The sequence below is a fragment of the Phragmites australis genome, chromosome 7, assembly GCF_958298935.1.
Source record: "Phragmites australis chromosome 7, lpPhrAust1.1, whole genome shotgun sequence".
NCBI classification, from domain to species: domain Eukaryota; kingdom Viridiplantae; phylum Streptophyta; class Magnoliopsida; order Poales; family Poaceae; genus Phragmites; species Phragmites australis.
Genome location: NC_084927.1, coordinates 30,634,727 through 30,649,822, shown reverse-complemented (window position 1 = coordinate 30,649,822; position 15,096 = coordinate 30,634,727). Strand labels below are relative to the sequence as shown.

At 42.6% G+C, this 15,096-nt stretch overlaps 1 protein-coding gene and 1 pseudogene across 2 annotated transcripts; one reads left to right on the top strand and one right to left on the bottom strand.

Annotated features, from left to right (window-relative positions):
- The first annotated feature begins 6,323 nt into the window (after positions 1-6,323).
- On the top strand, positions 6,324-9,958 carry LOC133924698 (disease resistance protein RPM1-like; annotated as a pseudogene).
- A 473-nt stretch (positions 9,959-10,431) lies between these two features.
- LOC133924697 (deSI-like protein At4g17486) lies at positions 10,432-14,245 on the bottom strand. 2 transcript variants are annotated; one of them, XM_062370354.1, is made up of 4 exons: positions 13,909-14,245; positions 12,871-13,158; positions 12,706-12,786; positions 10,432-10,812 (listed from the first exon to the last, which is right to left on the bottom strand). In XM_062370354.1, exons 1-4 carry the CDS (start codon positions 14,033-14,035, stop codon positions 10,730-10,732), a joined length of 579 nt encoding a protein of 192 aa, XP_062226338.1. In that variant the 5' UTR covers positions 14,036-14,245; the 3' UTR covers positions 10,432-10,729. The 2 variants fall into 2 exon arrangements, with proteins under 2 accessions (XP_062226338.1, XP_062226337.1); XM_062370353.1 differs by lacking the exon at positions 10,432-10,812 and adding an exon at positions 11,493-12,134 and having other exon boundaries at positions 13,909-14,240.
- Between the last annotated feature and the right edge of the window lie 851 nt (positions 14,246-15,096).

Sequence of the window (15,096 nt, the reverse complement as noted above, 5' to 3'; positions counted from 1 at the left end):
TGTTGAGATGTCAACCGTCAAGGGTGTCGAGACTCAAGAGCACCAGGCAGGGGGCTGCAGTTACGCCGCTGCACGGACACCGCTACGGAGAGCGCGTCCGTGGCACCATCCGTCATGACTCATGAGGCCCTCGCCGCCTCGCGGGTGTCTTCACCGTCGAGGCTGAGGACGCACGACGGACCTCTCCGCTGCTGCCCCTTGCGGCAGCACCACGAGCCTCCCGCGCTCACGCATCCTCTCGTTCTGGGAAAAAATTATATGTCATCCTACGTGGAAAGAAGCACAACGCTACATAAGATCGCTTTTATTGCATAATGTCTATAACTATTTATCCATATAGAAAATTTATTAATAAAATATTACATAAATTTTTTAAAAGTGAAGTACTTTAAAGTATCTGATAGTTCGAACGCTTACCTCATTGGCAAGGCATGCCAACGTACACCCCGCTGATCCAGATTTGAATCGGGATGCTAACCTTTATTAAAATGCTACTCCCTCCGATCATAAATACATATTCCCTACTTCCCAAATTAGAGGACATACAATTTTTCAACTTCTTTTCAAAATAGAGGGTGTATTAAGCATGAAGCACATAATGTAAGCGTTTCAGTAATCGATGTGATTTAATCAAGTTGTTGCAGCATGTCTGCATGTAAACTGTTGGAATGATAAGGTTGTCTATATTATACTGGACGTCGCTTGAGACCACGAATCTGATGTGATCACGGCCTAAGAGCCTAAGTCCGGCATTGCCTTCGCTTGAGACCTTGATGCCGGCATGACCACGGCTAGCAAGTCTAAATCTGTTGCGCTCACAGCCGACAAGGCTGAGCATGTCGTGATCATGCTAAGTGTTGCTTTTGCCTGAGACCCCGAACACGGCGTGATCATGGCCTGAGCGCCCGAGCCTAGCGTTGCCTTCGCCTGAGACCCCGATGCAGGCATGACCGCAGCCAGCGAGTCCAAGCCTGTTGCGCCCGCGACCGACGTCTAACACTTGGAACCAGCGTGACTACGGCCTGAGAGCCTAAGCTCGGCATTGCCTTCGTCTGAGATCCCAAGCCTAGCGTGACCACGGCTAGCGAGTCCAAGTTTGGTGCGCTAGTGGTCGGCAGGCTCGAGCATGCCGTGTGCACCGGCACCATCTCCTTCTCCCTGATCGCCAGCACCAACTTCTTCTTCCTCGGGTCCATCTCCTCCTCTATGATCATCTCCTCCTCCATGATTCTCAACTCCATCCCGGCACCATGTATACCTTCAGCATGAAACAAAACCAAAAATTAGAAATAAGAACCTGATATGTACCTTCATCCTACTAAATATCGTAGTTGAGATCAATAACAAGTCCAACAAACTCTTCAATCCGCTCTCAATTGATTAGCTGGCTGAGGTCAAAATCTGCCGTATTCAAATCAGAGTTGGTCTTGAGATTTTAGTAGTCCGAGACGAAACTAAAAGCGGGGCCTCATTAAACATAAATATTAAAATATTTATATATCAATTACAGAGATAATATTGTGGGTAGAGTACACGAGTATTTACGATAAGCTTTAACAACCCGAAATGCGTCTGTTACGGTGCGCTAAGAACAAAATTATCGTAAATGCTCGCGAGAATAAAATTGTAATGGATCGGAGTACACATATGTATGCTTGTGTTAATGCATGCTAACTAGGTGGAGATACTCACACGTCTATGCACAGCTTGTTGCGTGCAACTCTAGTTACTTATCGATACATGCAGCATGTAGCTTACGGTCATAGTAGATTTTGAGCTATTTGCTCGCATGTGTCAGCACTATAGTACAAACGCTAGACGCATTGATCGTCGGAGCGAGTAGGAACCTTCTCGTATTTCAAACGTGCGAGTTCAGCAAGGGTCGAATACATTTAAGTGAAGTAGAAACTATAGAGGAGAAAACCCAACGATGAAAACTCGTATGACAATGGCTGACGTATGTCCTCAATTGAAGATGAGGGCATGCGGGACGCCTTGGAGTCGTGATCCCACGGAACACAGAAAAACTGGACTGTTTAGATAGAAGAAAACATGAAATAGGCAAACAACCAAATAGGCTAGGCAAGCAGGTCACTTGATTTTTTATGGACCGAAGCAACCAGACCACTTGCGTCCTACCGTGCGAATTGCTAACTGTTACTTTAGATCTAGTTATATCTATTGCCGTACGAACTGTTAGACTTACATAATATACACAGGTATATGAGGAGGCCCCCTCAGTTTTGGGGGCCTGGGGTGGCCGCCCCGCTCGACCCCCTTAGGGTCTGAAAGTTCATCTAGACTTTATGTGTGGTTTTGGTAATTAATGATAATATCTATGGACTAACAATGATGTTGAATTTGTTAGTGTGTTGTTCTATATGTAATACATTGAGAGATATGTATGAGCTTTAGGTGAATGGAGAGATTGAAAATGTATCAATATGAATGAGCTCTAAGTGATGTTCAAGTAACTAATGATAATACTTATGGACTAACAATTGCGTTAAAATTTGTTATTAGGTTATATCATATGAGATGCATAAGTAACGAATCATGGATTTCCTGAGAAATATCATGAGAACAAAAGAAATGCATCGTTGTTATTGAGCTTTTAGTGATGCTCATAAGGAAAAGGAAAAGCTCAATAAGATTGGCAAATAAACTTGAAGATTAAGTTACTTGTGAATATCAAGTAACTAAAGGTATGACATTATCAATAGAGTTTTATGGACTAAGTCGTGTGCTATGTGTTTGAGAATAAGTGGGGTTATGTTCTATATGAAAATTGATAATATGAATGAATGCTAATAAATTACGTGTGGAGATCAAGTAACTTTAGGTACAAAATTTGTCAATTAGGTTTTATGAACTAACTCATGTGCTTTGTGCTTGAGAGTGAGATGTGGTTATGATCCATAAGAAGACATATGTTAAATTGAAATCATATATGCCAAGAGTGAAGAACAAAAGTGGACTCCATATTTAATAAAAGTGGATTCCTTGAGTATGTCAAATACAAAGTGGTTTTCTATGGTAATACGGTGAAGGGCAAGCAAGACTCGGTTGCAATTGATCATCCATAGTGAAGGGCAAGCAAATAACGAAGTACCAAGACGGTGGTGAAGAGCGAGTGAAGGTTTTGCGCCAATAGACCGTGTGAGGCCATAGGAAGCCATGAATGATTCACATCAATCATTTGAAAAATAAAAAAGAGATAGAGTGAAGATTATATGTAAGTTGGTAACTCTCAAAGTTTGAAAGAAAGAAATGGTACTTAAAGGTATTCAAAGTCTCAAATTGGTTCAAACGAGTTTTACATTTGAATTTGAGTATAGGTATGCCGCACTATTAAGATGGATGCAATGAAGAGCTAATTGTTGTGTCTCAGTGCTCAAGAGTTTCTAATCGAACCCAAGTGAGAGTTTTTTTTAGAAATCTCGGTGCGAAAAGTGTGAAAGTGTCTGAATTTAGTTTCAGAGTGTTCATAATTTGATCAAATGTGTTTAAGGTCATGAATTCAGTTGGAATGTGTAGCCCTTTAAATAAACTTTTTATAGAGTTCAAAATCGTCGAAATCGGACTTCGAGATCAAAAGTTATCGCTATTTTTAAGGACCAGCAGTGTGGAACCCGGATAGTCCGGGTTGACCCGGATTGTCCGTGTAGTTTGGAGTCTCCGGATAAGGTTTCGAAGGGAGGTCTCGGTTTGGGGCTGTTTAGTTCACCCAGAGACTCCGGGTTGAATTCCGGACAGGGATTCACTCAAAGTCTCCGGATTGACCCGGATACTCCATGTCAGTAAAAAAAAATACTGTAATAGCTAGTTTTTGGGGTTAGGTATTTATACCCTCTCACTCATATCCTTTGGGCAACTGCAAGGGCACGAAAGAAGAATATTTTAGAGCCAAAAGAACTCCTTCACACTCCATTTTAGAGAGAGATTTGAGAAGAAAAGTAAGTTGGGTTGAGAGATTGAAGAATTGAGTGCAAGTGAGCTAAATCTATTCTTAAGCATTTGAGTTCATTGACAAAAAGTTCGTGAAGTATTTGTTACTTTTGGAGGTAAAGCTCCCTAACCGGCTAGGTGTTGCCTGACGAGCTCCCGTGTGTGTGGTGAGCTGTAGGAAAGTTTGTGAAGGTCGATCTCGCCTCCGTAAGGGAGAGATAAAGCTAGTGGATCGAGAAAAGCGGTTGAAAAAGACCTGGCTCATTGGAGCTTCCTCAACGGAGATGTATGATTTATGGTGGTGAATCCGAATTTCGGGAAACAAATCTTTGTGTCTCCACTTCGATTTATTTACATTTTAGTTCTTACTAAATATTTGTGCATATTTCTCGATTTACTCAGTTGTGTGTATTTTATTGTAGATTCTTCATGGATATACTTGGAACACAATTTTATTTGATTTGAGCTAGAACTCTTTATACGCTGTTTAATTTCAGTTTTGGGCTAGTTTATGTACAGACCCCGGAGATTCCGGATTTACCCGGAGGTTCCAGAACTGTACAACCCGGATACTCTGGTGAGCAGTATTTTTAGGATTTTTCAATTAATATTTTCTTGCATTTATTTTCCTAAAATTGAATGATTTTTGTCATCTTAGTATTGTAACTTACACACTTACTTAGGGTGATTGTGCACTAATTGAACTTAACATATTTAGTTTTTTCACTTGTGAAAAATTCATTAGTTTATATTCTACTGCAAGTTTAGACCAACAGTAAAAAGGGATAAGTTTTTTTTGAAAAAACACCTATTCAACCTCCTGTAGGCGACATCATTGTCCTTTCAATGCCAATCCTAACTCAAATCATTCTAATGGATGAGAAAAAAAGAGGAGAAAAAAAGTGAAGATGCTCACGGAGAAGATATGACCGAGCTATCTATAGGAAGACATGATCATGATTTTAGCGCAAATTATCTTACAAAATTTGGCGGCAAAACTCAAATCAGAATTTGATCTTTCCTTCCACAACTTTTGAGTTTGGAATGCTATTGCATGTGTCATGCACGGGCGCGCGGGTGGACGCGAGAGCAGGCACGTGGGATGGACGTGTGAGTGCGGGTGAACACGAGAGGTGACGCGCAAGATGGAAGCAAGAGCGCGGGATGGACGTGGGAGCGCGCACAGCTTAATTGACGTGAGGGCACAACGACCAAAGAGCTGCCGTAACGTGCATGAGAAACACGCGGGGTATTCCCGCGCTATAATTTGAGTTCCTTGGTCTCAGAGTCAAGGACTTAGGCCCTGTTTGTTTCTTATTAAAATTATAATAAGCAGCTTATAGATAGTGGTTTATAATAAGCTGGATTATGATAAGTTGGAGGAAAATAAGCTGTAAGCTGTTTGGCAACTTGGATTATTGGAGTCTGGATTGTTGGCAAAAGTCTGCAATGCCCTTAATAGGGAGTGGAGAATTCAGGTGTGGGGTGGGAGGAGTGGCATTGATGGGTAATTTCCTCTAAATTCAATGGGTAGTATAGTAAAAAGTCGAAATAAACTGAAATAAGCTGAAATAAGCTTCTCCTCCACAGCTTATGAGATTATTATAATCTGGACTTCAGCTTATAATAATCTAAACAAATAATCTATTTGTTTGTTTCCACTTTACACAAATAAGCTAGCTTATTACAATCTTAAGTGGAAACAAACAGGGCCTTATACACCTTGTAATTTGGGAAGGAGGAAGTATCGTTTTAGAAAATGTTTGGGCAAATTTTTAAAATTCTGACTAATAATAGCTTTCAAAATATTTAATTTAAAAAGCTTTAAATCATATGTATAGATTTATCTTGAAAAATACTTTCATAAACTCTCAAATGCAATGGATTTTATAAATATATTCGAATAAAAAATAATGATCGAATATATGTATTAGAGACGTGCTTTATTCAAAACGACATGTATTTATGATTAGAGTAGTACATTTCTTAAGTGCATTTCCTTCTTTAAAAAAATTATTTCCTCTAGTCATAAATAATTGACATTTTGTAAAAGATTTGTCAACTTAAGAAATTTTAACTATCAATAACTTTTAAAAATTTTAGTTTAAAAACATGAAAATTATAAGTATAAATTTGTGCTGAAAGATACTTTCATACTATCATAAATTTCTTAGACTTTATAAATATCTTTTAGCAAAAAATAGTGATCAAATATAGTCATTTGTAGAACATGATATGTTCAAAACACAAGTATTTTTGACCGGAGAAAGCTGCATATTTCTATGCTTCTAGAGTATAGGAAAAACAAAGTATGAACTCTACAAATCTTTTGAAAGTTCCAAGGCGGTCAACCTCTTCCTTCGTTTCTCCTTTCGAAGCTGTGGTTCGTTGATTTCGTCCCCTCCTACTCCTTAGGCTCCATGGCGGAGATGATCGCCGCATCGCTCTCGGCGAAGGTTGCCGCGTCCTTGTCCGGCACCGCCGCCGTGGAAGTCTCGTCTCTCTTCGCCATCCGCTCGGGGGTCGCCGCCGCCGCGCGCGACCTCGAGCTCCTCCGCGTCTTCCTCCGCGTCGCCGACTCCCGCTGCGGCATCGATGCGCTCGCCGCCGCTTGGGTCAGCCAGGTCCGTGACGCTGCCTTCGACCTCGAGGACGTCGCGGACGAGTACTCCTTCCTCTCCGGCAAGGGCTTCGTCCGCGGCTGCGTCCTACTCCTTAGGCTCCATGGCGGAGATGATCGCCGCATCGCTCTCGGCGAAGGTTGCCGCGTCCTTGTACGGCACCGCCGCCGTGGAAGTCTCGTCTCTCTTCGCCATCCGCTCGGGGGTCGCCGCCGCCGCGCGCGACCTCGAGCTCCTCCGCGTCTTCCTCCGCGTCGCCGACTCCCGCTGCGGCATCGATGCGCTCGCCGCCGCTTGGGTCAGCCAGGTCCGTGACGCTGCCTTCGACCTCGAGGACGTCGCGGACGAGTACTCCTTCCTCTCCGGCAAGGGCTTCGTCCGCGGCTGCGCCAATTTAGGAGCCTGGTTCGCGCTCTCGAGGCGCCTGCGAAGGGCACGGGAGAGGCTTCGCGAGCTGCTGTCGGTCGCCAAGGAGCAGTACGGCATCTTTCCGTCGGAGATCTCCGCGCCAGGCTTGGCTCCAAGTAGCGGCGACTCGGCCTACATCAGCCGGAAAGTAGCAGAGACGGCGCACTTTCTGGGAGAAGAGGAAATCGTTGGCTTTGCGGCGCACAGAAGGTTACTGATGGAATGGCTGACTGAGGATGCGGAACCCCGGCGGACGCTGATCGCGGTCTGGGGGATGGGCGGCGTTGGCAAGACCACTCTAGTCACCGACATCTACAAGAAAGTCACCGCAAGCTGCCACTTCGATTGCGCCGCATGGGTGTCCGTCTCCAAGAACTTCACGACGGAAGACCTCCTGAGGAGAGTCTTTAAAGAACTTCACCGGAACGTCCGCGCTGGCGCGCCGACGGACGCGAACGGGATGGATCGCCGGTCGCTCGTCGATGCTTTGCAAGGGCTTCTTTCCAAGAAAAGGTACTTGGTGTTGCTGGATGATGTATGGGACGCCGATGCATGGTATGAGATCCGCAGTGCCTTTGTCGACAATGGAACCCGGAGCCGGATAATCATCACGACGCGCAGTCAAGACGTGGCTAACCTGGCAAAATCCGCTAGGATCATCCCGTTGAAGCCGCTCCCCAAGAAGGAAGCATGATGCTTATTTTGTAATACCGTGTTCAGGGAGGATGCTGATCGAGAGTGCCCGCGGCATCTGGAGGATTGGGCTTTGAAGATACTGGACAAATGTAGTGGCCTGCCATTGGCGATTGTGTCGGTTGGCAATCTCCTTGCATTGAAGGAGAGAAGTATGTCTGCTTGGAAGTACGTCCATGACAGCCTTGTATGGGATGAAAGCACCAATCGCGGAATTGGGCAAGTGTCGGGCATACTGAATTTGAGTATTGATGATCTGCCGTACCACCTGAAGAGATGTTTCCTTTATTGCAGTATATACCCTGAGGATTTCTTTGTGAAAAGGAAGATTCTGATCAGGATGTGGATTGCCGAAGGCTTTGTTGAGGGAAAAAAGCATGCCACAATGGAGGATGTCGCTGATGATTACCTGAACGAGCTAGTGGGACGTAGCCTGTTGCAGGTCGTGACGAGAAATGATTTTGGACGTGCCAAGCGGTTCCAAATCCATGATTTGATCAGGGAGTTGATTCTGAGTAGGACAGCAAAGGAGGGACTCTTTGTATTCTCAAAGTTCACAGCAACATTCGAGTCGAACAATAATTTCCGTCATCTTATAATTGATCGATGCAGAAGTAGCAACCTCCCAGCTCCAAAGATGGTATTGCTTCGGTCCCTCCATGGGTTTAGGACAGATTTGGATGCTTCACTGCTGTATCAATTCAGGTTATTAACTGTGTTAAATTTATGGTACATTCCGATAAATAAACTGCCTAGTTCAGTGACCAATCTTCTCAATCTACGCTATCTTGGCATCCGTTCCACTCTCATCAAAGAGCTACCACATGAACTGGGACGACTACAAAAGTTGCAAACTTTAGATGCCAAGTGGTCCATGGTCCAGAGATTACCATGTAGCATAACAAAACTCAAAGGTCTGCGCCACCTGATATTGTTTAGACGCGATGCTGCAGATTTTAGGTTTCTGTACCCTGGTAAAGCAGTTGTGCTTCCAGATGGAATGGAAAATCTGACCTGCCTCCAGACTCTGAAATACATCGAAGTTGATGACAAGATGGTGAGATCCTTAAGAAGCTTGAAACAGATGACGAGTTTAGAGCTATTTGGTGTGCACGAGAGCAATCTTATACATTTGCCATCATCCATCTTCAAAATGAACAACCTTCGATGCTTGGGAATTGTAAGTCGGGATGCTGATGTACAACTGGACCTCGAGTCATTTTCCCCACCACCACTGAAGCTACAAAAATTCGTCCTATCAGGCAGGTTAATAGGGGGTAAGTTACCTTCATGGTTTGGCCACCTCAGTAACCTCATGCAATTGCAGTTGCATTATTCTGAACTCAAGGAAGATTCAATTGGTTTGCTATCATCGCTTCCTAGGTTGTTTGATCTTAGCCTCATGGATGCATATAAAGAGGAGAGCTTGACCTTTGCAGCAGGTGGTTTTCCTGTCCTTAGAAAACTAAGATTGGAGGACTTAGCTAACCTTGCTCACCTAGAGTTTCAAAAGGGGAGCCTTGTAGATCTACAGAAGTTGATGCTTGGTCAGTGTTTTGAACTAATTAAAATACCCCAAGGCATCGAGAACCTTATGCGTCTCAAGAACCTTGAGCTTTCTGAAATGCCAAGTGAGCTTACAGAAAAGATACTGGAGGGGCAAGAATCAGATGGGAGTCATCAAGATGATTGGCACACTACAATTGTCAAGGTCATCCATACGCGTAATGGGTGGTTGTTGGAGAAAAAAATTCACACCAACTTACACACTTCACAAAAATAGGGCAGTCAAAGATGGATGCAGTACCATACTATCATATGAAACCTCCTGGTGAACTTGGCGATGATCATGGGTGAAGCATGTGAATCAATTCAATATGTGCAGGTAAATGATATGACATCTGATGTTGTGCAGCATATGGTCGACCATTTCATTATGGCAGCTAACCCAGACGGCCAGACATACTGTCATAAGCCTACACCAGATTTCTTCAGCTGTTAACCAGTGAGTTCTGAACCTGATGGATACATTCATTGAAAATAATCCTCAGTGATCGTGCAGATGATCAACTTGAATTGGGGGTTCCTCTATTGGGTAGCTAGATTTGTATTTTTTTTAGGAACTAGCTAGATTTGTATTGTCGTTGTAAATAAAGTTATAAAATATCTCCTTACATGATGACTGAACAGTGAAGAGGGCACAGGGCAAGATCCTTTTTCCTTTCTACCAAAGATGTAACGAAGTATACCTTTTGCTTGCTGGCATGGTAATTGATTGAGTTTTTTTTTTTTAATGAGAAGCTTTATTAACTCTCATCAAGCTTATACCGACGCCTAAGAGTTTACTCCCGACTTTTATATAACAAAGATGCACATGATCACAATCCAACATAATAGAATACACCACACGAAACAACATAAAGTATAGTCTAACAAGATGGAAATAGATCTCCACAGTTGAGGTTGTTAATCTTGGTCTTAGATGTGGAATCTAGATTGTCATCCAAATTAGATAAAGAGCTCCTTGATCGTCTACTCCAGTCGTGCACATGCTATGATAACCAACTCGTGATGCTGCTGATAATGTAGCACAAACCAAATACTGAGCAAATGTGCATAAGTAATAATACGTAAAGAAGAATATATTTCCTTTTGTTAAAAAGAATCATTTCTGCACAGTCATAGAGACCAATAAAATTCCTGCCAATATATATACTTTCAAATTTTTACTAAGACCAAGCCAAAACTTAAACACATTTTGTACGCTTCACGGTTGGTAATTAATCGGACAAGATTTTAAGTACAACTCTGCTGGCATGCCATTAACGCTGCTTGCCTGAGGGTTATGGCCCCTGGCTAGCAACAGAGTAGTTATGAACTTGCATCTACGAATACAAAGCTACATTTGTATCGCATTTGGTTGGAAGGTGGAGATGAAATTAGTTGGTGTACATCATCGGTAGAATTTTAAAGCTATAGATAATTTTGTGCACGCATATAGTACAGATTACAGAAGTTCGTAATATGCAAAGACTTCTTTCCAAAGGCCGTATTGAAGCTCAAAAGGAGCACGGCGGCACAAGCATCTCTGCAACCCGCTTTGGCACTTCAAAGATACCGGGTGAAGAACGTACAGTATGATCTGCCCACACACAAAGCAGCGCACAAATAATCAATCAGCCACGGCACAATCATTATAAACAGAAGGTCCTATGCTTCTTGGCTAAAATTTAAAATTAAATAATATACGTGACTGTATTTATTGAAATAGATAATATATCATCGTATTTATAATTTTAGCATCCGTATTCGGCACCTCATTTATCGAAAATTGACTTTCAGTACATTGTACGCTAAAAAAATACGAGCCCGACCATATTCAACACACGAGGTGCTGAATATGACGTTGTAAGCCATATTCGGAACCTCATATGCCAAAAATAAGATGTATTCGATATAAGAGGTGCTAAATATAGCACTATAACCCACATTCGATATCTTATATGTCAAAAATCAGGTGTATTCGACAGCTCGTGTGCCGAATATTAAATGTACCGACACATAAGGTTCTTGGCATAAAATGACAGCATCAAAATGCCCGCAGCCGGTATATGCCATATTTGACACATAAAGTGCCGAATACAACATTGTAGCCCATATTTAACACCCTATATGTCGAATACATATGATTTTCAGCATATAAGATACTGAAAATGCCATATTTGACACCTCGTGTGTCAAATATGGCCATACCCACGTTTTTTTCGACGTACGATATACCGAATGTCAGTTTTCGATAAATAAGATGTTGAATACGAATACTAAAATTATAAATACAACGATATATTGTATATTTCAGTAAATATGGTCCCATACATTGTCTAATTTCGGTAAATATGCATGCTTCTATTGTACTAATTTGTTACAACATAAGGTGGCTAAGGCCGCTGGGTAAGAATAAACGGAGACATGGTTTCAATATCATCTCTATCAGGATCCACGGCCATGAGCCAATTTCGGATTCACTAACTTCAGGCCAGTGCCACCAATAATGACAGAATTTGCCAGGACCTTACAGCACTACCCGAACACAAGATACTAACATCAAGTCACTATAAGATCAGTAAAAGGCAAAGAATTAGAAAGCGTTTCATTTTTGTCGAGCGGTCTGTGCCTATACAGCAGACTCAGTTGCAAAGAATCAATACAATCAGCGGCATTCATCTATACTCTCACGCCACCCGGAGAAGCATTTCATGGACGCCAGCTGCAGCAGTTGAAGGTATACTGCTGCGTGAAATCCAAGAGTGTGGAATAGTGGAACAATTCAGAGAAGATTTCTGGCTAGCTTTGGTGGCACATCTACAGAATGGTGGTCAACAGTTGATGGTAGCAGGTGTTGGTCCAACTCTTCCACATCACTGTCCCCAATGATCGATGAGGATATTGAATCCATATCATCATCTATGACAGGGAAAAAATGAGGAACAGCTAAATGTCAATAAAATAGATGAAGCAAATGAACAAAATGACACAGCATGTATAAACTATCTGTCACTGTTTGCAAATCTCAGTTAGAATCTGAAGTGGCTTAAAGAAGATAATTACAAGATATTGAGCTGAAGAACTGAATTCGCAGAATCAAATAATCTGTAGTGTTGTTGACTCAACCCTATCCAAGTTGCTAAGTAGACATTATCACTATCTGTCATTTTACCAGCTGTTATGTAGCACATAAACAATGCCAAGTCAAAAGGAGAGAAGAAAAAAAGTGTGATAGCGCTGATGGTCACACTGCACATGACCAAGGCTATCCGATTACATCCTAGTAAAATATTTTGGATGGCCCGTCACTCAAAAGATACACCAAGCAAGTACCAGTCAAATGGTTGTTTAATATGTTGATGTATACAGGCCAGCTAAAATGTGGAACTCCACAACAAGGTATAGCTAACAATTGCATGCGGTTCATTAAAAAGAAAAACTCAGATTGACGGCACAAATCATCATAAGTAAAATTCAGGCACGAACTCACCAGAAAATGCAGGATGAGTAGGGACATGTCTCACAGTAGAAACTTGGATGCTTTGTGGTAGGAGGCAATTGAAAAAGGAACCTAAGAATGTCAGAAAATACAATCAATCACCTGAAGTGTCAAGCAAGTCAGGACAAAGAGAGAGATTAAACTGGTGATACCAACCCACTCTTGCTAGCCGATTCACCCATCCAGGGATCGGTTTCCTGGTTAAGTTCTTGCAGACATCATCTGTAAAATGGTTGCAGTTCTTTGAAATCAAATGATATGTATTGCCATTGTACTTTCCTGCAAGATTTTCAATGAACGTGCGGAACTCTGCCCGAGACATATCAATTGTCCCCATCCACACAGACCTTCTATAGACGAAACCAGGGCAGCTTTTTGGTTCCACCTCAAATACACCACTTGTTGGGAACTCATGTGCTCCAAATCCGTACTCCATGCCATGAACTGTTTGTTTGAGTAAACAGCACAACAATCTTTGAGTTTAAGCTCATACGAATCAGTAGCTAGTACAATGCAAGCCACGAAATGCAGTTTGAGAGGAAGTGAAAACTGCTAAAGGCACAACCTTACAAGCAAATAGCACAAAATAAAGTACCCCACATAAGTTTGGCAACAGCGCATCAGCGCTAAGATCACACCAATTAACACCTTTTCAGTTTTTCTACAAGGGGCAACACTACAACCAAACATCACACACAATTCTATTCCAGCCATGGCCAATGCATACATGATACACCTATCGAGCCACAAAATTTGCCCTTTTTTCTCCATTGTTTTTTTCTCAAAACTTCCCTTACTTTCCAATCAGTTAAACACATTATTATCCTAGAAACTGCATCAGCTACGTAAATATTGACCCCGAATAGCAAAATTATGTATTTTCTCGTGCCCGAAAAAGAACTAAGCGAATTTCTTCTCTTGCTTACTGCACAGCACCAGAAGCTGGTAACATCCAGCAAATTCACAAACAAATCTATCCCGAAGTTCCCTCCCCTTCTCTTCTAACCAACTCCTTTTCTTTTCAATCACTAAATTACAATTTGCCCTGATACTAATCACAGTTGAAACCTTACAAGCTCCTCAAAAGAAGTACTACTACACGAGAACCTGTACAGCATGAACAGCACGCGAGTAACCAAATCAAATTCCGGTAACACAAGGCCAAAGAAGAAGAATAAGTTAACGCATCAGCACCTTCGATCCCGGAGTGGAAGATGCCGAGGCCGAACCAGTAGAGGTAGTTGTTCGTGGGAGTCAGGTCGTACACGTTCAGGACCACCGGTGCCCCACCGCGTCCGCCGCCGCCGTTCTGTGCCTCCATGCCCGCCGCGCCGCCGGTGAAGCCCGCTGGCGGCTACAGACCTCGCAACTGGCGCGGCATTAGCTACCCGATTAGTGCCTGGTAGATCCGAAGGGGCGAAGGCGAGGGATCTTTCGTTTCGCTGCTTCGATTTGATTTGGTTCCAAGCGAGGAAGGTAAAGAAGCAATAACTAATCGGTGGACTCCAGTACGCTCCACCTTGACCTGTCGAGATACTTTCGGTACGCGCAGGCAATAGCGACGTGTGGGGTCACCCTATAGTGGGACCACGAAGTCATCGAGTGATGAAGGCTGCGAGGCGGGGTGCGCTGGGTTGGACTGGTACTGACGTGCGGGCCCGCATGAGTCTTTGACTTTTCCGGTCAGCGCCGGAGCCCCCGGGAGAGGCCGGCTCCTGCGAGCGAAACTGCACGCCGGTTTCGATTCCATTTGATTTTTTTATTTTTATTTTTATTTTTTAAATTTTTTTTGCGATTGGTCAAGTAGGGTAGGGTTACAATCTTGGAGCGCTAGAGGCTCGATTGCATTTGAGAGTTAGCTGCGTCTTCTCACGGTGCATTGCCAGCATTGGTGCAAGACTGCAAACCAGCAGAAAAGAGACCCCATCAAAAAGAACAAAAAGAAGAAAGGAAGAGAATCACCATACCACATGTAAGGTTCTAAATTCGTTTTGGTAATAAAAATCACTCGCCGGTGGTTACTGAAAAATCGCGGTTATCACAATAACCATGTAAAATTCGGTAAGAATTCACTTAACATTCACTCAGTCAATTTTAAAATTCGACGAGAATTCGGTCTGAATCGATCGGTTTGCTACGGTTACTGACCGCATTTAGCGATTTATCGATTGATTTTTCCGTATTTTTCAAATTATCGGTAACGGTTCAAATTCTTCGGTAACCGTTCGGTTTTAGTGATTTATCGAGCGATTATTTCGAATTTCAGTGAAGTTAAAAAAATAAAAAATAGCACAACCTTATAAAATCAATAACTAATTCATCTGAGCTTCAAATCAAGTGAAACAAATTTTGTTAGTTTTCTTGTAACATAATCTACATGAT

Excerpts from the sequence above, each read along its gene's own strand:
- LOC133924697 (XM_062370353.1), bottom strand. The coding sequence starts at position 14,035 with ATGGAGGCACAGAACGGCGGCGGCGGACGCGGTGGGGCACCGGTGGTC. Across the intron at positions 13,159-13,908 it reads CTTCCACTCCGGGATCGAAG|TTCATGGCATGGAGTACGGA; the intron begins GTGCTGATGCGT and ends TCAAACAAACAG. Across the intron at positions 12,787-12,870 it reads GAATCGGCTAGCAAGAGTGG|GTTCCTTTTTCAATTGCCTC; the intron begins GTTGGTATCACC and ends TGACATTCTTAG.